The sequence below is a fragment of the Lactuca virosa genome, chromosome 6, assembly GCF_052849685.1.
Source record: "Lactuca virosa cultivar CGN04683 chromosome 6, Lactuca_virosa_CGN04683_v6, whole genome shotgun sequence".
NCBI lineage: Eukaryota > Viridiplantae > Streptophyta > Magnoliopsida > Asterales > Asteraceae > Lactuca > Lactuca virosa.
In genome coordinates, this window is record NC_136431.1 from 83,892,899 (window position 1) to 83,915,224 (window position 22,326).

The window sequence follows — 22,326 nt, forward strand, 5'->3', positions numbered from 1 at the left end:
TGTTTAATTAATTGTTAGCCAGAAATTAATCAGAATTGATTTTGGGGTTAAAAGAATTAATTATAAGGTGCAGGGACTAGTTTGCAATTATCTAATAGTTGAGTGGAAGGCTCTAGAACCCCCTTGGAAGAGGGTGTACGAAATCTTTAGGGGAAACCCTAATAATTTCGTCCATAGGGGCTTGGATAAGGCCCTTGGGTTTGCTTAGGCCCTAAGCAAAGGATAACTAGGGTTTCCCTTAAACCCTAGATCCCTCAGCTATATAAGGAGCCTCCTGGTTCATGTTTTTGGTACTGATTTCTTTGGAAGAAACCCTAAGGCCGAAATTGCATACTCTCTCCATCCTCTCTCCTCCAAGTTTCCTTCTTGCTAGTCATTGGGTGTGATTCCATTAGAGGCATTACACTTGTGGTGCTAAAGCTTCCAAGAAGATCAAGATCAAGATCAAGGGAATATCAATTGTTTGCTATAACAATTGAAAGGTATGTAAACCCTAAATCCTAGTTTGTTAATTTCGAAATTAGCCTCTCTCCTCTAGGGTTCTAGTTTTGCAATTCAAAGTTGTATGTTCAATAGTTAAAACATAGATCCAAAGTAGGTTGCATGTGAACTTAGGAATTGTTTCTAGTTTATTTGTTGTACCTAAAACCCATCAGTGGTATCAGAGCCATTGTTGTTTTAAATTGAATTGCTACAATTGTTGAATTGCAAATTAGGGTTTATAGCTATTAAACCCTAAAGGCCAAAATTTTCGATTTCTAGGGTTTTGGATCAAAGGGTTTTTTCGAAAACCCTAGCCTCCAAAGAACCCTAATCGAAATTAGGGTTAGGGTTTTGAAAACCCTAGCCTCCTCCCTTGTAAATTTCGAAATATGCTAGAGGATAACTAGGGTTTCTTGTTTTGGATAATTGTTACTTAATTAGATTAATTGGATAATTATCCTTACCCTAATTTTCGAAATTTAGAGGGATAAGGATTAGGATTAAATTAATGGATTAATTTAATTAGATAATCCTTACAAGATTTAATAATTTGATTAATAGTTAATTAAAAGATAAATATTAAATCTAGTTAATTGGTTTATTTAAATTTAAATTTAATAGCTTAAATTTCGAAATTTATAAACCCTTGAAGTTTTAAAATGTTTTAAAACACACCTTATACATATATTATAATTAAAAGTTTAATATTATATATGTATAAGAACATGGTCAGTCAAATCGCTAGTATGCCTCATTCACGAAGCTAATCTATAAGGGGGGTATAAGGAAACTGCCTATAAAATGGTAGTTGAATGGGTGTCCACTCTCACCCACCACTTCCTTGATTAGTGGAGGGTCGTTAGCAGAATGGATTTGATAGGACAACTACTTCTCATTAAAAGTATAATGATATTAAAAGTACTAGAACATTGTTTTCAAAATCCCAACTCTAGTTACTTTAGGAAAAATGTGAAAAGTATGCTAATCCATGAAATTGCACATTATGCTTTATTGGTCATTAGTGGAGCGTGTGTGGTTAACCAGCACACTAAAAGGCACCAATAAAGAGTAGTAATGGGTATCTCATAATTTTCATTTTGATGGAGCGTGTGTGGTTTACCAGCACATCAATAGTTAAAGACAATGAGGTTACCAAGCACATTTGCATGGTTATTCACATCTTGTTTGTGATCCTCGGCATCCCAGTCACAAATAGAAGAGCATAATCTGAGATTAAAACATGCCATTGAATAGTTTCAATGTATCTCAAAAGAATTAGGAATTTCACTTCGTTTGTTTCGTCTAATGGTGGAATTGGTGAATCGTCATTCGCCTACCTTTATGAAATTTGCACTTGGATCTCGGCATCCCATTTCTGAGTTGTGAATCTTCATAGTTGGATCCTAACCTTGATATTATATCTTTGGGTTATTCTATTAAGGTATCTTGAAATCTAACTAAAACTTTCTTTCTTTTCAGATGTCTACTCCTGGAAACACTTCTACTTCATCCTCCTCCAACCAGAACTTCTCCTTGCTCAATATATGCTCCAAAGTCGTTATGGATGGCTCAAACTATAACGATTGGATGCGCAACATCAAGATGGCTCTTCGTTTCGAGAACAAAGAATATGTTCTTGAAAAGGAGCTCAAAGAGCTTGATGAGAATGAAGCTACTCCTGAAGATCTTGCTGCCTACAAGAAACATTACGATGATGCTACCAAAGTGGCATGCATCATGGTGGCAACTATGTCCCCAGAACTGCAGAGGTACTATGAGGACTACTGGCCTTTCGAGATGAACAAGGACCTTATGGAAAAGTACCATAAGCGAGCTCGTCAAGAAAAGTTTGAAGTAGTCAAGTCACTCATGGCTTGCAAGATGAAGGATGGGGAGTCGGTAGTGTCACATGTGCAAAGAATGCAACGCTACATAGAGCGTTTGGTCAAGCTCAATATTCACTTTGATGAGGAATTGGCCATTGACATGGTCTTGAACTCACTTCCTGAATGTTATGGTCAGTTTATTCTAACTTACCATTTGAACAATACTGAGCAGACCTTGGCCCAATTGCACAACTTGTTGCAGACAGCTGAGGCAGGGATGAAGGGTAAAAGTATACCCTCCACACCTACGAGTGCCCCTGTTTTGGCTATTGGACAGGGAAAGGGGAAAAAGAGGAAAGGTCCTCCCAAGCAAAACTGGAAGAGCAAGGCTCAAGCTGGGTCATCTAGTAATGGCCCAAAGGCTAAGCCCAATGGTTCCACTCCCCATGTTTCTGATCCAAAAGAGGCAGTTTGCTTTTACTGCAACCAAAAGGGGCATTGGAAGAGATCTTGCCCACAATATCTGCAAGATATCAAGGATGGCAAAGTGAAGCCATCTTCGGCAGGTATTTACACTATTTCTGCTAATAACTCATTATCTTCTCGTTCATGGGTCCTTGACACAGGATGTGGTTTTCATATCTGTTCTGATTTGCATGGTCTAAAGGAAAGTGAGGAGATAGAGCGAGGAAGGATAAACCTGATCATGGGAAACAGAAAGTCTTCACCAGTAACCAAGATCGGAGTTTATCAGCTTCTGCTTAGTAATGATGTTAGATTAGATTTAATAAATTGTTGCTATTCGTCTGAGATGACGAGAAACATTATTTCATTTCATGCATTGTTCAGACAAGGTTTTACATATTCTTTTAATGATTTGAATGGTTCAATTTCTGTTTATAAGAATGGTGTTTTTATGTTTGAAGCTTTGCCTTGTAATGGTGTATATGAAACAGTGACTTGTGTTGATAGCTTAGGAAATAGTGTACTTAATATTGACTTGTCTAATAGTGTAGACAAGGCATGCTTGTGGCATTGTCGTCTTGGACACATTAACAAGAAACGCATAGCCCAACTCCAAAAGGATGGAGTGTTGGAATCATTTGACCTAAAGTCAGATGATATGTGTGAATCTTGTCTTTTGGGAAAGATGACAAAATCACCATTCACAGGATCTTGTGAAAGAGGTGAAGGTCTGTTGGATCTCATACACACAGATGTGTGTGGGCCCTTCAGATCAACTACAAGAGATGCTAATCGATTCTATGTAACTTTCACTGACGATTATAGCAGATATGGATATATCTACTTGATCAAGCATAAGTCAGAAACTTTTGAAAAGTTCAAAGAGTTTAAACATGAAGTCGAAAATCAATTGGGCAGAAAGATAAAGATACTTAGATCCGATAGAGGCGGGGAGTATCTTAGTATCGAGTTTAACGACTATCTGAAAGAATGTGGGATAGTCTCACAATTGACTCCTCCTAGGACACCACAGTTAAATGGTGTAGCTGAGAGGCGCAATCGAACCTTGTTAGACATGGTTCGTTCTATGATGAGTCGGGCTTCGCTTCCTATTCACTTCTGGGGGTATGCCTTAGAGACAGCCGCCCACATCCTCAATCTTGTCCCTACAAAGAAGGTTGCCAAAACACCTCACGAAATGTGGACAGGGAAAGTTCCCTCGTTAGCACATATTAAAGTCTGGGGTTGTGAAGCTTTCGTAAGACGAGAGACTCACGACAAGCTAGCAGCTAGAAGTGAGAAATGTGTTTTCATTGGTTACCCAAAGCAGTCTTTTAGATATTTGTTCTACAGGCCTAGTGAAAATGTGGTCTTTGTAGCACGAAGAGGAGTCTTTCTTGAAAGAGAGCTCATATTCAAAGAGGACAGTGGGAGCACTATTGACCTTGAAGAAATTCAAGATTCAGCCAATGAAGGAACCTTAGATGACACTAGCACTCAACCAGAGGAAACAGTTCCTGTTGAACCAATCGATAACTCATTACCTCTTAGAAGATCCACTAGGGTGAGTGTGCCACCTGAGTTGTATGGTTTCCATATTACTTCAGATGGTGACACATTCATAAGTGACAGAACACTGGTAAACTTAGATGAACCAGTCACTTATAAGGAAGCAATGGAAGGTCCAGAGGCTTCCAAGTGGAAAGAGGCAATGGACAGCGAGATTAAGTCCATGTATGACAACCAAGTTTGGAATTTGGTTGATAGTGCACCAGGTCGTAAGACAGTTGGGTGCAAATGGATCTTCAAGAAGAAGACAGACATGGATGGAAATGTGCACACATTCAAGGCTCGACTGGTTGCAAAAGGTTTCACTCAAACCCCAGGGGTTGACTATGATGAAACCTTCTCGCCAGTGGCTAAGATTAAATCTATTAGGATATTGCTCGCCATAGCTGCCTTTCATGATTATGAAATCTGGCAGATGGATGTCAAAACTGCTTTCCTTAATGGGAAGTTGGCTGAAGATGTTTACATGAGTCAGCCAGAGGGTTTTGTTGATGCAAAGTTCCCTAATAGAGTGTGCAAGCTTGAGAAATCCATTTATGGATTGAAACAAGCATCTCGCAGTTGGAATCTTTGCTTCCATGAGAAAGTCAAAGAATTTGGTTTCTCTAGAAGTGAAGATGAGTTATGTGTGTATATCAAAGCTAGTGGGAGTATAGTAACTTTTCTGGTGTTGTATGTCGATGACATATTACTCATTGGTAACGACGTTCCAACCTTGAAAGAAGTTAAGTCTTGGCTTGGAAAGTGTTTTGCCATGAAAGACCTTAGAGAAGCTGCCTATATTCTTGGGATTAGAATATTGAGAGATAGAAAGAAGAGACTAATTGGACTTAGTCAGAGCACATACTTGGATAAGGTACTAAAGAGGTTTAGTATGGAAAATTCCAAGAAGGGAGAGCTACCTATCCAGAGCAATACCAAATTGAGTAAGACTCAATGCCCAAGTACAGATGTTGAAATAGATGACATGAGTCATGTACCTTATGCTTCCGCTGTCGGATCGATCATGTACGCTATGACATGTACTCGCCCTGATGTGGCATTTGCTTTGAGCATGGTCAGTCGCTATCAGGGAAACCCAGGTAGAGCTCATTGGATAGCAGTTAAGAATATACTCAAGTATTTGCGAAGGACAAAGGACTGGGTCCTTGTGCTTGGTGGCAGTGATACTTTGAGAGTAGATGGTTACAGTGATGCCAGCTTTCAGACGGATAGAGATAACTTCCGTTCTCAGTCGGGCTGGGTGTTTTTACTGAATGGAGGAGCAGTTACTTGGAAGAGTTCCAAGCAAAATACGGTGGCTGATTCTACTTGTGAATCAGAGTACATTGCAGCAAGTGAAGCGTCGAAAGAAGCAGCTTGGTTGAGGAACTTCATCGGGGATCTCGGAGTTGTTCCAACCATCCAGGAGCCTATGGAACTGTTCTGCGATAATGAAGGAGCGGTTGCCTTGACAAAGGAACCGAGAGATCATGGTAAGACCAGACATATCGACAGAAAGTACCATTTCATCAGACATAGAGTTGAAGAAGGCCATCTTATAGTAAAGAGGGTGTCATCTGAAGATAACCCAGCAGATCCCCTCACAAAGGGTCTGAGTAGGGCTAAGCATATTCAGCATGCTCGGAGCATAGGACTGAAAGATGATATTAGTTTTAGTAGTTAGATTAGTTTTTGAAACTTGTAACAAAGTAAATGTAATTGACTTTTGGTGATTAAATAATAAAGTATTATTTATAAGTTTGGCTACTACCTTTTGTCAATTGTTTATTATTGTGTTTCATTTTTGCATGTTTTACTTCCTGAATAATGAGATTATTCAAACTCCACAGTCGCTCGTACTCTTGGAAGTAAGTAGTGAATTAAGACTGTCATGAATTGGATTGCAGATTGTCTAAGGATAGACATGGCAATAGAATTGCTGCAATGTTCATGAGTACTCAGAAATTGAGATTTGAGTATTGGATAAACCCACGCTCAGAGTATTACTTCATGGAATTCATCACGAGTAATACTGAGACGATAATATCTTATAATCTTGAAACGAAGATATATGAGTTGTAATTTACAAGTCGGTTGTGCATTGGTGATACGAAAACGCATCAGTAACTTGGTGTTATAAAACGTATTGTCATGCATAATTTGATGAGTAAAAGATACAAGCATATGAGTCAACGTTTATTCGTTCCTTTTGCCCTAACAGGAAAAGCGATATCTGTGGGCCCCTCGATGATTTGGTGTTGACTTATGTGTTGGGCCCAGCCAGGACTAAATTGATGTGTTCAATTAGAAGTCCTACATCATCACAAATCAGGAATCGGGAAACATAGATTCTGGACAAAGAGATTGATTATATTCCATGTCTTTTGTCTGGGGATATCAAGCAGAACGAAGGGTTATATGATCACTTATCTTAGGACACATAACTGACTGGGTCAGAGTTCGGCAGCAGCTTTTTGGAAGCTACAATTTGCTGGTCAAATTTAGAAGGCATACTAGCAATTATAGTTACAGACTTATCCAAGTGGGAGACTGTTGGATTAGGTGTCTAAGCCCATAACTATAATTGGTATGTACTTGAATTGATAGCAGCACAGTCCTTTTGGGTTGCCCTCAACCTAGCAACTGGACAAGGAAATTATGAAAGGAGAGATATTAATTTATAAGATTAATAAATTAATATATATATATATAAATGATTTATTAATATGTTAATGGATTAATATATTAATTAGAAATCATTATGTTTAATTAATTGTTAGCCAGAAATTAATCAGAATTGATTTTGGGGTTAAAAGAATTAATTATAAGGTGCAGGGACTAGTTTGCAATTATCTAATAGTTGAGTGGAAGGCTCTAGAACCCCCTTGGAAGAGGGTGTACGAAATCTTTAGGGGAAACCCTAATAATTTCGTCCATAGGGGCTTGGATAAGGCCCTTGGGTTTGCTTAGGCCCTAAGCAAAGGATAACTAGGGTTTCCCTTAAACCCTAGATCCCTCAGCTATATAAGGAGCCTCCTGGTTCATGTTTTTGGTACTGATTTCTTTGGAAGAAACCCTAAGGCCGAAATTGCATACTCTCTCCATCCTCTCTCCTCCAAGTTTCCTTCTTGCTAGTCATTGGGTGTGATTCCATTAGAGGCATTACACTTGTGGTGCTAAAGCTTCCAAGAAGATCAAGATCAAGATCAAGGGAATATCAATTGTTTGCTATAACAATTGAAAGGTATGTAAACCCTAAACCCTAGTTTGTTAATTTCGAAATTAGCCTCTCTCCTCTAGGGTTCTAGTTTTGCAATTCAAAGTTGTATGTTCAATAGTTAAAACATAGATCCAAAGTAGGTTGCATGTGAACTTAGGAATTGTTTCTAGTTTATTTGTTGTACCTAAAACCCATCAATTTCTACCTATGGATGTCATTTGAAGGGTTCATACAAGGGAAAAATGTTTGTTGTAGTAAAAGAAAATGCTAACAACAATGTATCACGTGTTGCTTATGCTATTATTGATGAAGATTATGCATAAAAATGCTCTTAGTTTTTTAATATGTTTAGACATTTTGTGGCTCAAGACATGCAGTTACGTGTAATTCATGTAATGACAAATCTAGAGGAATAGAAAGAGTCATTAGCATATTATTGTTTTTTTTCTTTGACACATTAGTAGTAATATCATGAAAAATGTATAATAAATTAAGTCTTAAAATATTTTGTTGGGTTATTGACAACACCACACATAAAATGAAGTTTGTTAAATGTATGAGAGAAATCAAAAATTAAAATCTTGGCAGTATATTAAACAAATTAATAAAAGTCAAATATCTCTTTTATGTGATGAAAATAGTCGATAGGGTTCCTTGACATCAAATATCTTTGAGAGTATAAACAATATGATGTGAGGAGAAATACAGTTACCAATTAGGGTGTATATTGACCTTACATTCAATAGAAATGTGTACTTTTTTATAATCATAATGATATTTGTAATGAACTACAATACACCTCTACCATCATGCATGTGATGTCTCTTTGTCAAATGACAAACCTATGCACAAAGCCCTAAATTAACCAAGTTTAGCTATAATTAAGTCATCTAAAAAAGTATCACAAAGTTATAGATAAATGTAACTAGAGGATTACACATAATATCCATTATTTTCAACATACATGCACATGTGGTAAGTATAAAATGGAAATATTTCCATGTTCATGTGATGTTCTAGTTTGTCAGCATATAACGAATGATCCTATATACATTGTGAGTAATATGTACACTACTATGACATATAGATGGCAATATCATCATGTTTTTACTTCACTTTCAAACAATGAGTATTGGATAGAGTTAAATTGTTTGATGGAGACCATATTAAGGTTCAAACATTGATACCAATTTGTTATGAAGATACATACAAACACACACACACATATACACACACACAAACACGTCTTCTTAGCTATGGAGAAAACATATAAAACACGATTCTTGAATTTTCACGTCCATTTTGAATTTTTCATGTCCATTTTGGCTTATGGCTTCTTACCTTGGAATGAAAATGGTAGAGAGAGAAAATGAGAATTATGGAGTACTGAAGATTGATTTGGTGAAAGCGCAATTATATTTTAGATTGTTCCTTATCTATCAAATGTTTAAGTACATAATTAATTATTAAAGTAGTTATACAAGTCAACATCGAGTATCTTATTTAATAGAGTGTTAATCATGTTCAATATGCACCGATCTATTTATGTTATTTTGTTTTATTGTTTGTTGAATCGTACCAAAACCCTATTACAATTTAAAAATCATTTTCGATCTGATAGACCCCATCCTCTACTTCTTCGACCACCCGAGACCTTATAGATTTTGGATCACACACACACATGGAATGATTTCCTATCATGGAATAGTATCATGCCTCTCATGATGCATATATTATATAGACTTAACAATTTATTTGATCCGGTTTAAACAAGTTGAACTGATCTTGTTTTATGTTGACGTGTCCACTCCACCATAAGCCACCTGGTTCATTGACCTTTGAGTATTCTTCTCTCGTCCCTAACTCGATATACAAGCAATGATTTTGTGCTTGATCCAAGGTATTGAGCATTGATTCAAGCATATCTTGTGGAATATTATTCCTTACATCAAGGCTGTCAAGAATTATCATCATTATTATATCACGTAAACTGCACAAAAACACCAAGCGGGGATAGCTCAGTTGGGAGAGCGTCAGACTGAAGATCTGAAGGTCAGGTGTTCGATCCACCTTCACCGCATTTTTATTTTCGTTTTTAAGAGCATATAAAGAACCAATAAACCCATAAATCTTTTTGGGGAGTTCCCCGAAACCCCAATTGCCACCCGTCATTCGAGTTCTAGTCTTTCTCTCGTAGCTGAGGTAAATCTTTCACTTTTCTGTGTCGAAACCTACGCTTAATTTGTTCAATGTTTTCAAAGACTCATGATCTCTAGTCTTTGATATATTTTTTTTTACTTGTAAGAAAAAAAAAACCTACAACACGCGAAATCTCCATGATTTGTGTTGTTCTTAGGAAATCTCCTTTCATATCTGGCAACGCTATATCGAAATTCATTTCAATCATGTTATACTCATCATACTCGATCCATCCATGATTCTACATTCTTCAAGCAGTTTCTGATTTTGGGTTTTGATTGCAGTCGAGTTCTATACTGATACATCTAAAATGGAGGCTGAAAGGTAATACTTTCTTTATCCAATTGTTCTTCCTCACAAAACAATTTCTACCAATTCGCATGTTTCCTTTTACATCTTCAATGAGCTGATTTCGCTAATTCTGGGTTCTAGGTTGAATTCGCCACAGACGTCAGCTGTTCTATTTGAAGTTATGTGCTATCAGCTGCAGTTTTCTCAGGTATTCAACTAGGCTAATGGACTGTAGTTAACATTTGAATGTGTTGGTATAGCTTCATAAAATCTGTGTGTTTGTTTGAAAGGATCCCAATTCTAAGCATTTAGGAACAACAGTTTGGGATGCTTCAATGGTGTTGGTGAAATATCTGGTAGGAGAAAAATTTTGTTAAACGTCTGAATAATCAAATACCTTTTGACTTAAATTTTTTTTTTTGTTTTACGATTGTAGGAAAAAAATTGCAGAAAAGGAAGGTTTTCCCCTTCTAAACTAAAAGGAAAACGTGTTATTGAACTTGGGGCAGGTTGTGGGGTTGCGGGTTTTGGTAAGAACTCATGTTATTTGATGTATCAAATATTTAAAAATAAAAAATAAATGAATCTTGTCAATTTGAAAATTTTATGTGATGTGATTTTTTTTAGGCATGGCATTACTTGGATGTGATGTTGTTTCAACCGACGAAGTTGAAGTTTTGCCACTTTTAATGCGAAATATTGAACGTAATATTTCTAGGATCACACAGATGAATCCTGACGCAGGTTCTTGAATTTTTATTCCCTTTCAATAGAAAGTCTGTTCTGTTCTGTCCTGTTTTGTTCTGTTCTGTTCTGTACTTTTATCTGTACTTTTATCTGACACTGGGATTTCATGCTTTTACAGATTCGATTGGATCCATGACGGCTGCGGAGCTCAGTTGGGGTAACAAAGATCATATACGGGCACTTGATCCGCCCTTTGACTACATTATTGGCACCGATGTTGTAAGAATAAAAATATATTTTTAACAAATTACTAAAAATAGCAACATACTTATATATTTTTATTTTTAATGATACTAGCAAGATGTAACCCAAACAAATATAGGCAATGTACTTTTTGTTATATACTGTTATTATCACTAAAAATGTAAGTATGTTACTATTATTGGTAAAAAGAGTAAAATTGCCCAATTTTTATTTTTAGTTTTATTAAATCTGGATTTATGTGATAATATTTCTATATTTATGTTACAAGGTATACGCCGAGCATCTTTTGGAACCTCTTCTACAAACAATGCTTGCATTGTCGGGACCCAAAACCACAATTTTGGTAAATAATTATTCGACAACATTTAATCATTTGCTAATTTATTTTTATGTATAAATATATAATCACACTCTTGCAGATTGGTTATGAAATTCGTTCGACAAATGTTCATGAACAAATGATTCAATTATGGAAGAAGCATTTCGAGGTTAAAATAGTGCCCAAATCAAAGGTAATTAGGAATTTAATTTTTAACAATTAAATCAATGTTAAGATGTTCATCGTTATCAAGATTTTTTTTTCATAGATGGATGTTAAGTACAATCATCCAAGCATACAACTTTACATCATGACTTTAAAGACTACAGAAGGAAGCACAAATCTTGAAGATGAAGCTGATACACGTAATAGTAACAGTAACAGTCATAGTAAGATACCAGAAGATGAAGGTGATGATGAGTTACCAACAGAACCCCACCATGGAAATTTGAGTGAATGGGAAGCTAGAAGATATGGATCCATGGCTGCTCGACTTCTTCGAGACATCAAGATAACATGATTCATGTTGTTTTCTAATTGAATTCTTAGTGAATTTCAACTAAATGCTTAAAGTTTAGTGTTGTTATACACAAAGTTGAAAAGATTCATGTTTCCACAAGGTTGGATGAGCTATGATCATCACCTTAAATTTCAATAGAATCCTAGTTTTCTCAATTTCATTATCTTTGGATTATAAGATGAAATTCAGTTGATGTAACTATTAGAAGATAAGAACGGGAGCATATATATATATATATATATATATATATATATATATATATATATATATATATATATATCATTAATTTCAATCATATATAACTAATTAATGCCCCATCATCAAGAGCTATAATAATACGCTTTCACTTTACATATGCTACACAACACTTTTCAAGGGAATAATTTATTAACTTGTTGGATTAACTCAACATTTTGATTTCCTCCACGATGAGTTTGAGGATGTTTTTCTTCCTCAAGGTGATCTTCTTAAGCTCCCAATTTCATGGCTTTAGTGTGAGAAAAGGTTAGGAAAAAAAATAACCAACACTTAGGCTTTAATGTACTTAAAAAACCCCACAACCCATTATCATGAGAAAACTCCCAAACAACTAGAATTCATACTTTGTCCTTCACAACCTTTGTTTCGATGTATTTGAATTTCCTATCCATATAAAAACATTTCTAGAAACTTTTCATGTGTAGTCTTTGTTCCATTTAGGCAATCTACTTTGATTATAAGTACTTTCTTTCACTATGTATTTCATTCACACAAGTATTCCTTTCGAACAAATCAAGTACATCAAGAAAGTCTCATTGCCTTGTCATTCTTACTTTAAGTTGGATAGATATGAGTTGCATATTCCTTAGTCCTTGTCATAACAAACTTCACATTCTTTTTATTCAACTTTCAAGCCTTACAAGAGTTTCATGCTTCTATCAAGTTCTTAAACACAACGCTCACGACATATAGGCATCATGTACATAATAAAATTACTTCAAGTGTTATATAATCACTTTTACTAAATTGCCATATGTAGGCCTTACAAAAGTTTCATGCTTCTATCAAAGCTCTAAAACTACCTCTTGACAACTCAATCACTTCATTTCACACTTCGAGATCCAAGTATGCTATTCACCCAATTAGACATTGTAACTTACATTCCTTGCAAATTGAAGACTCCATTACATAGTCATGTCTTTGAACAACCCAAACTCACTCTAGAATACTAATAATATCCAATAGACCAACTTATGTGTTAACATTCAGTTAGGGGTTTCATGCCCAATGTACAACTCCTTAAAACACACTTCCACTATATGAAGTTGCTTGCATAATGCATACTTATTTCTTCATCTTCTAAACTAAAAGTTAAGACTTAACATTCTCATAATCAAGAAACTAATCAAGCTTTATTTTTTTCACTCCATAGTGAACAACAAATACAATCAGCCGAGCATACCACTTTACATTATAAAGATCCCAGAAGGAAGCATGTATCTTGATCCACTAATCGAAAATGGTACAACATATTGTTGGTGAAAAATACAACAAATGCAAAGTTTACATAAAGAATGCTCATTTGTGTTGAAATTACATCAAGATGAACTATATTGAAGAAACACGAGTACGATTATTCACAATCTGATGCAAAATTTGACTTCCATTAAAGTTGATAACAGAGCTTGAAATTGATGTACTGTTACTCTTAGTGTTCCCAATTATAGAAACTGTATCAACATAAACTCCCAAATAAGCAACCAAAGGTTCTGCCCTAGATTTATCAATTACAAGCCTTAGCCTCTGAGTTTTCACATTTGGGAATCTTAAAATTCTCTTGAATCCCACAGTTGACCCAGTCAGCACTTCCCGCCATTCACCATCTTCATCAACAACATCTACATGAAACTTAACAATCCTCTGGCCCATTTGAATTGGTTCTTGAATTTGTACAACATTAAAGCTCACAGATTCTTGAAAATCAAGATATATAATCCAGTGGGTTTGATTCTTTTTAGGAGCCCAGTAAGTAAAAACCCCTTCTTCCAAGATAGAATTTGAGTTGAACTGTGTGTTATTAGAACAAGAACCACCGCGAGTGGTGCTGGCTGTAACAATGGCGGATTTTGCTAGGTTTTGAGAGAAAATTGAGGCTCTGAGGTTGGAAAACTCTTGAAGAACTTTAATGTCTTGTTCGGATATGAGACCTGAAGAATTTGGTGGAACATTTAGTAGTAAAAGACAGTTTCGCCCTACTGAATTGTAGTATAGTTCGAGAAGATTTGTTGCAGATTTTGGAAGCTCGGATTCATGCCAGAACCACCCCGGCCTGATTGATACATCGCATTCTGGAGGTACCCAGTCGTGCCCTAGCGGATCTCCGCCTTGTGAGTACCTGTTAGATCCACCGGAATACCAGATCAAACCATTTAGAGATACAGATTGTAAGTGTAGAATGTGGTTTTTGGAAGAAACGAGACTGACTTGGCATCTGTGCCGCCAATCGCGGCGTTGCTCCGGTTGAAAAGCGACCAACAGGTGGTGCCTGCGAAACCTTCCTCGTCGCCGGACCATCTGACGTCTGGACCAGCATCGGAGAAGATGACGGAGCTAGGTTGCAGCTGGTGGATCAGGCTGAACCAATTCTCGAAGAAATACTCCATGTCTTTCTCTCCTTCCCCTTTCGCACCATCTAGCCAGACTTCCTTTACGTTTCCATATCTGTAATCGGAGTTGACATTCAAGAAGATGATCGGAAAAGCAAGAAATTGAGGAAGTTTAATTACCTAGTAAGCAATTCAGTCATTTGAGCCATGTAATATTCATTGTATTCTAGGGTTTTTCCGTAAGTAGGTTCGTGTCTATCCCATGGAGAAAGATAAAGACCTAATTGAATCTCAGCTTCTTGAGCAGCTTTAGCTAATTCACCGACTACATCGCCGTTACCACCCCTCCATGGACTCGATTTCACAGAGTAATCGGTGTAATCGGAGGGCCATAAGCAAAACCCATCGTGGTGTTTGGCTGTAAGAATGACGCGAGAAAACCCGTTTTCCTTAGCGACGGCGACCCATTGGGTGGCGTTAAGGGCGGTGGGGTTGAAGACGGAGGGATCTGCGTGGCCGGTTCCCCATTCGGAGTCGGTGAATGTGTTTGTTCCGAAGTGGAGAAAGAGTGCCATTTCTGAGAGCTGCCATGAGAGCTGCTGTGAACTTGGTAAAGGTAAGATTGGAATTGGTGAAGGTGTGGGGAAAGAAGTTGTAATGGTGGAGTGAAAGAGGAGGAGGACGGTGATGAAGATTAATGGGTTGTTTGAAATGGATCGGGTAATCGGGTTATGAAGATGATGATCGAGTTCGTTGGCTAAAACTTCCATTGTTGTTGCTTCTGTTAAATGTTGCGACTTTACGAAAATGGATTTGACCAATAAACGAATAACTGATTCTTATTTCTGAAGTCATTATACTTCAATTGTACAATAACTTAAACTTTAACTTATGAGTAATTTGCACATGTTATTCTCATAATTGATTAATCTAGTGCTTTTCTCATGCTAAATTAATTATTATGTGAATTGGATTTGTATACATATAATTTAATGCAACGTGGTCCATGAGCATAATTGCTTATATATCACTCTTCATTTTTCATTATGTTAATTGAAGTCGCACTAGCAAAGCCTTATTAGACCAATTCACTATTTGACTTAACTATTTATAACGATATAATCTGGTATATAAGTATATTCATAATCGACATAACTATTTTTAATGTTATTGTTCGTATGTTGATGGTTGTTAAATGACTTTCTACATGTTAATTTCCCTTATGGTCATCAACTTTTAAAGATAAACAAGGAGCCTATAAAACATGAAGCATATACAACAATGTTTAAAGTTTAAACCCTTTTTGTATAAAAGCGTATTTACTATTTACAACTCAATCAAATCAAAACTTAAAGATCTAAAACTTACACAATCAATGAACAAGTTCTGAGATGTAAACAATTATCTCATACGTAAAAATCCTAATCTTGAGCTCATAAAAAGAACGGAGAGAGCGTAAAAAGACAACAAATGTATGCGAGGAAAAAAATGTATTAGGGTTATCAGTTATCACTAATTATACCAAACAATAGCTTATATAGTTATATATGGTATTTTTTTTAACACTACACGTCAACTCGAACAACTATTATATCAATCTTCTAGTACATCCACCGCAAACCTTCAACATTTTACCTACATGCACTTTAGGTTCCTCTAACTTTAGCAACTTATGAAACTTACCAAACAACCACTTAAATACATAAAAAATGTCTAAGTAACCCTTACCCTAAATCATTCCAATTAAAATTTGTAGAGTACAATGCTAATTTGAACACCCTCCCACAATTCTAACTTTGGAATGGATTTAAAAGATACAATTTTCAAACAAATATCTATGTTGGTTTGAAGCAAGAGAGTTTGTAAAAATGTCTATCTTTTGTTCAATAGAATCAATTTTCATAACCTTTAAAACAACTTTTGAAACCTTTTTGCAAACAAAATACACAACAATTTCAATGTGTTTGGTTCGTTCGTGTAAAACATTGTCAAATGCCAATTGAATTGCAAAACTATTATCATATATCACATGCACATGAATAATAGAATCAATATTAAGATCCTTTAAAAGTTTTAAAACCCATAATATCTCACAATTACAACTACCAAAAAAACACAACTAACAACCACTAATTTGGCAACCAAATAGAATTTATCTTGATAATCAATATATACTATCTTTGGTTATATCACTTAGCAACTAGTCTTGCTTTATACTTATCAAACTCACCACTTGCCTTATATTTCATTTTATAAACCCATTTACAATTATTGGCTTCCTTCCAGCAGGCAAGTCATTAAAAACCCAAGTGTTGTTTCAATGAAGAGCTTCAATTTCCTCATCTATGGCTAACATCCAACTATGACTCTTGTTGGCTTCATCAAAATTCCTATGTTCAACATCTGTGTTAAGCTTTTAACAAATCACAAGCAATCAGACTTCAACTTTGAACAATGGATAAAATTTTCAATCTCATGCCTGTATTTTTCCTCAACAACAAAGTTATTGATTTTTTTAGGAAACATAAACTCTCTATTAGACTTCCCAATCACACTAAGGACTCCCATAGATGACTCGATGGATAAAATACCATTGCCTTAAAAAAAATCTCATGCTCTTGAAGAAAATCCTTAGTAATTTCTTCAACAATTCTAATATGACTATCAATGTTGGCATTTGATGTTTATTCAAATATAATCAAACTAAGAAACATAAATAATTAAAACAAAACCATCACGATCTAGAAAGGATGTGTGTTAATCAAAAGTACTGTAAATATTCTAAGCTATAAGATGGTTTGAAATTTTACCTTATCATGATGACTAAGAAGAAATCAATCATCCAAAGTATAATCTCTCTATCATAGTTGCACCCTAAAGTAGCAATCCAAGAAAGCAAAAAAATAGACCACACAAGGGTGTTGGAAATTATGAAGGTATAATAGCAAGTTGGCTATTTTCTTTTATCCCACATTGGTGGGGGAAGAAACCTTGTGTAGGTTTATAAGTCTTTTCCCTTGATAGACTTTCAAAGACTTCAGTGGATCAAAGGAATGGGCCAAGCCTACACACACACACGCCTAGCTTAACCTAACATTAGTCGGTGTCACGAATGCGTGAAATGACGCGATTTAGGCGCACTTGACACTTTGCACGACGCATTGGTCGTTAGGAGCTGAGGAACTTTTATTTTTGGTGAAGTTCTGGTCAAGTCGGTTTGACCGATCTGGTCAAACGGTTGACTTCGTGGATATGGGAATAGAATATTCTAGAAGACTTAGAAAACAGCTAGCTTGGAGAGCAAGTCGTCGCCCTAGGGTTTCTAGGAGGCCGGCCCATGATGGGCCCCTTTTATTTTTGGTGAAGTTCTGGTCAAGTCGGTTTGACCGATCTGGTCAAACGGTTGACTTCGTGGATATGGGAATAGAATATTCTAGAAGGCTTAGAAAACAACTAGCTTTGAGAGCAAGTCGTCGCCCTAGGGTTTCTAGGAGGCCGGCCCATGATGGGCCCCTTTATTACCTTCTAGGGTTTCGATACCTATAAATACAACCGTCTGGGAGCCGTATTGTATACACGAATTTCGAAGCTCTCTCTCTCTCTCTCTCTCTCTCTCTCTCTCTCTCTCTGCGATTTCTTCCGGTTTCTTAGTATTCACTTTGCATTTATTGTTTTCCAATGTTGTTGGAAACTCGATAAATCTGCATTAAATCTTGGGGTTTTACTCTGTTGCTTACATCCGATGAAACGAAGTAAAAACCTTTAAGGACAGGAGTCTGATCCGTGCAGTTATTCTACGATCACGATCAACCGTCAACATGTCGGTTTTACATTATTGTTTCGTCTTTATTTTCGTCAAATAACAGGTTAGTCTGCTTCTACTCCTTTCTTATAGTTAGATCTGATCGTGAATGATCAATTGGATTTTCTGGACGAAACTTGGTAACTAATAATAATAATAATTGGATTTATTTATCGCAAATAATCGACATATAATTCTCAATATTATTTGTCGGTTTCCTTGCGTGTCTATTAGCTATAATTTTCAACAAAGGGTTGTTTGTCGATTTGTTCTTAAGCTTCAAAAACCCTACTTATGCAATCCCTTGTAGTTTACTTGCCAACCAACCTAGGTTTAAATGAATGTAATTATCACTATAATTATCTTCCAAAATTTAAATCTTTTCCTAATTAAAAAAATAAGTCCTCTTATAGTTTCTAAGTAAACCATCATAACTTGATATATAATAAACTATCCCTTTTATTTGTTTTTCTTGCTTTTAAGCTTTTGGATTGTACCTTGTGTGTAACCCAATATACAAGTGTATTTATTAGCATTATCACTAGCTTTTTGTGTCATTCGGTATATCTCTGACAACTAGTATGTTCTATCTATTCTATTATAACATCTAAGCCAGATCACCAAAAAAAAGTTTGATTGAACTCCAATCTATAAGGAGATAAACTTTCACCAATGCAGGTGTTTGAAATTTCTCATCATTGGAATCAAACTTACCCTTCTTAGTGAAAAGATCAAATAAATTTAGATGATGAAGAATATCAACTTTAGTAGAGCTACTTGAAATAGTTGATTCCATTTTAAATGGAAGTATTTGTTTATAAATCTTCACATCAATGAACACTTTTTTTAATCAAGACTCAATAGTTTATAAGCATTCTTTTTCATTTCAAAACCCAATTAAAACACATTTTTCATATCTGTCTCCAAACTTATACATAATGTTCACCTTCGAGGCAAAACATAGACATCTAAAAACTCTAAGATGACATAAGGATTGAGAGATACCATAGATGATTTTGAAAATGAATTTTACAATTAGGAATAGAAGGAATATAGTTTATTAAATAAGAATCATTTAATACTACATCTCCTAAAAACTTTAAATGCATCAAATTTTAAAAAGATAGCAACATTCAACAAATGTCAATGCTTACATTTAACTACCTAATTGTGTTGAGGTGTATAAGCAACTGTAGACAGATGAACAATACCATTTTGTTTCAAAAGTTTCAGCCACCTTTTTACTAAAAAACAATTTGTTTGTTGACAATTATAAATATTTTTACACCTTTTAAATTGAGTTTTAACAAGACTATAGAAAGCATCAATTTTATCAAAAAAATAAATATATTCAGTTTTTAAAAGATAAACTCAAACTAATATACTATAGTCGTCTACAATGGTATCATAATATCTAAATCCATCATGAGTAGGAAGTGGATAAGGAACCCAAACATCAAACTGAATCAAGCCTCCCAACTTATTGAGTCCGTTGGGACCTATTTCGAACCGGTTTACACCGAAGTCCGAACCGGTGTAGCGAACCAATTTTGAGTCCGTTTAGAACCAGTTTTTTCAAGAGAGGGAATCTGCCAGTTTTTTTGTCTTATTCGAACGACTATATAGTATGTAGTCGTTAATGGTTGTTCGAGGCTCGTTTTTTGGTCCCTTTTGTCCATATTTACCATTCCCTGATATTATATATAGGTATTAGATGTTGAGGCTTAACCAAACAACTAAAAAGCTGTCATAGATAAAAAAAATGCTCTCAATTCAAACAATGGATTCGGCTTTTGTTGGTTGGTGTTGGACATTCATCAAACAATATTATTGTGTTGCCATTAAAGAAACAAATAGAAATCCGAAGATTTGGTCCAATTATGATTTGTGTGTAATGTCGAGCGGTCCAAATAAAGTGTGACGCAAGAAATGTGGTGGTTTTTTCAAGGAAGAAGAGAATTCAACATTGAAAAACTCATATGAACATGAGATACCCATCCGTGAAATTTGGGTCAGGGCAGAATCAAACCACAATGGTGAAAGATATTACATTATGGAATTAAGAAACGACTAAAGTTCAGGATAGGATGGCAAAGTTCATGATTCAAGAATGCTTGTATTTTCACCACTTTGACAACAAGCGATTGACTTCATTCATTCAAGATACTCTCCAACCGCGATATTGTCATGTGATTCGTACTTCCCGTAGACGCGATTGTATTGAATTGTGGAAACTCGCAAAAAATGAAATGATTTTAAGATTTCAAACTTTAGAAACTGGTGTAAATTTAACTTGTGATGTTTAGACAGCTCTTCAAGGTTCACCTGATTCGTAGCTTTGCGTTATCGCTCATTGGATAAATCCAAATAATTGGGTAATGATGAGGTGTATGATTACGTTTGAATTGTTTGAAAATCTACACACCAGTAGAAATTTATATAAAATTTTAGATTGTGGGATCAAAACTTATAAATTTCAAGGAAACGTTTTTTCTATATCTTTTGATAATACATCAAACAACACTATCACGATTGGACGACTAAAATTAAATTATAAACCAATTTGCGACAATGTTTTTGTCGATGTGCTGCACATATCATGAATTTGGTTGTGTAAGATAACTAGCATTGCACTTTTAAAAGATGGTTTGAAACAAATTCTAAAATATATCTATAGTTATAGTAATGCTTATATCATAATTATATGAAGTTTTGTGCCAATGCGAATGCCTTTTGGTTAGGTCCAAACTTTTCCTTGAAAATATACTTCAAAATATTTGTTACTATTTGGATTTATTTGATGATGACATAGATTTTGCATCAATGGAAGTTTTAAAATTTAACAAACTTTTCCAAAATTTGTTTGAAGTTTATTTAACAAAGTATGGTTCAATAAATTCATGTCATGATGCGATATACGAGGGCATCCTGATCCACTTCTCACAAAAATAAGGAAACAAATTAACTCTATAATATTTTGAGAAATGAAAATTCCAAACGAGCTCGGTTTAACTCTATAATATTTTGTTAGATTTTATGTTTTTTATGTTTGAAGATGTATCATTTTAATGTTTTATGTATTTCCAATATGAAAATCCAAAAGAATAAAAAAACCCATGAAAATTGCTCCAAAAATGTGTCTAAATTCAATATCAATCCACAAAGAACATACATACATACAACATACTAACTACTGTGGGTTGATTTTTTTTTTGAAAATGTCAAATTTTTAAGAAAATAACAATCTTACAATTTTTCAATGCTAATACGAGCCATATTGGCCCAAAAACAAAACCTAAATACCAAAAAAATCAATTAAATTCGTCGGTATCTTTTTTCAAACTGGTTTGAGGAATTGGTTTACCGTGAACCGATTTGAATGAAACCGAACCCGTTTATAGGATCAGACTATTTGGGTGGTGAACCGGTTTATGCGTGAACCGGTGTTGACCTTAAACTAGAGCCGAACCGGTTCGAAAAAAATCGGTTTGTGCACCTCTAATAAAAAAATTCGGCCCATTTACTTGAAAAGTTCTTTTATTTTAAAATGGGTTGGCCCAGGTCACGTAAAAAAAAATACGGAGTTTCTTTATGTTTAACTTCATTTGCTTTATTGTTGCTAATTACTTGGGTCTACTTGTTTCTTGTATTCTTTTTCTTTCTTTCTTTTATTGTTGTATAAAAATATTTAGATAATTATTATGTTAACTTTTATATATATATATATATATATATATATATATATATATATATATATATATATATATATATACACACACTAGCCGTTTACCCGCGCCAGGCGACGAATGTGAATAACAAATCTAACTTTGGCGTTATTTTTCACATGATACATCAAGTAACCGATAAAAATAAACAGTTCAAGGCGGCACTGTTCTGCGAAGATAGGTGATTTCTGCCTTATGGTAAGTTAATTTTTACTGTTACAGGTTTGATTGGCAAAAATGAAGAGTTACTTTTCGACTGGATAGTTATTTTCAGCGAATAGTTTTTTTTCGGAAAATTGTTTTTTTTGTTAATAGTTTATTTTTAAAAAATGTCGTATAATAAACAACATTTATTGCGTCAACGAATAGTTTCATTTCGGAGAACTGTT

General features: G+C 35.1%; 2 protein-coding genes and 1 non-coding gene across 3 annotated transcripts; 2 read left to right on the forward strand and 1 right to left on the reverse strand.

Annotated features, from left to right (window-relative positions):
- Nucleotides 1-9,552: 9,552 nt before the first annotated feature.
- TRNAF-GAA (transfer RNA phenylalanine (anticodon GAA)) lies at nucleotides 9,553-9,625 on the forward strand. Its single transcript has one exon. It is a non-coding gene; the product is annotated as a tRNA-Phe (tRNA).
- A 33-nt stretch (nucleotides 9,626-9,658) lies between these two features.
- LOC145118891 (S-adenosyl-L-methionine-dependent methyltransferases superfamily protein) lies at nucleotides 9,659-11,980 on the forward strand. Its single transcript, XM_079054547.1, has 10 exons — nucleotides 9,659-9,747; nucleotides 10,029-10,068; nucleotides 10,177-10,243; nucleotides 10,326-10,391; nucleotides 10,472-10,565; nucleotides 10,663-10,779; nucleotides 10,901-11,001; nucleotides 11,255-11,329; nucleotides 11,406-11,498; nucleotides 11,574-11,980. The coding sequence occupies exons 2-10, from the start codon at nucleotides 10,055-10,057 to the stop codon at nucleotides 11,823-11,825; spliced, it is 879 nt and encodes a 292-aa protein (XP_078910673.1). The 5' UTR covers nucleotides 9,659-9,747; nucleotides 10,029-10,054; the 3' UTR covers nucleotides 11,826-11,980.
- Nucleotides 11,981-13,194: 1,214 nt separating this feature from the next.
- Nucleotides 13,195-15,265, reverse strand: FUC1 (alpha-L-fucosidase 1). Its single transcript, XM_079056404.1, has 3 exons — nucleotides 14,591-15,265; nucleotides 14,289-14,525; nucleotides 13,195-14,199 (listed from the first exon to the last, which is right to left on the reverse strand). Exons 1-3 carry the CDS (start codon nucleotides 15,178-15,180, stop codon nucleotides 13,413-13,415), a joined length of 1,614 nt encoding a protein of 537 aa, XP_078912530.1. The 5' UTR covers nucleotides 15,181-15,265; the 3' UTR covers nucleotides 13,195-13,412.
- Nucleotides 15,266-22,326: the final 7,061 nt, after the last annotated feature.

Coding starts and splice junctions, on each gene's coding strand:
- LOC145118891 (XM_079054547.1), top strand. Junction 10,244..10,325: donor ATCAGCTGCAGTTTTCTCAG/GTATTCAACTAG, acceptor TTTGTTTGAAAG/GATCCCAATTCTAAGCATTT. Junction 10,392..10,471: donor TGGTGTTGGTGAAATATCTG/GTAGGAGAAAAA, acceptor TTACGATTGTAG/GAAAAAAATTGCAGAAAAGG.
- FUC1 (XM_079056404.1), bottom strand. CDS start 15,180: ATGGAAGTTTTAGCCAACGAACTCGATCATCATCTTCATAACCCGATT. Junction 14,526..14,590: donor ATGACTGAATTGCTTACTAG/GTAATTAAACTT, acceptor CTCCGATTACAG/ATATGGAAACGTAAAGGAAG. Junction 14,200..14,288: donor ATTGGCGGCACAGATGCCAA/GTCAGTCTCGTT, acceptor TGGATCTAACAG/GTACTCACAAGGCGGAGATC.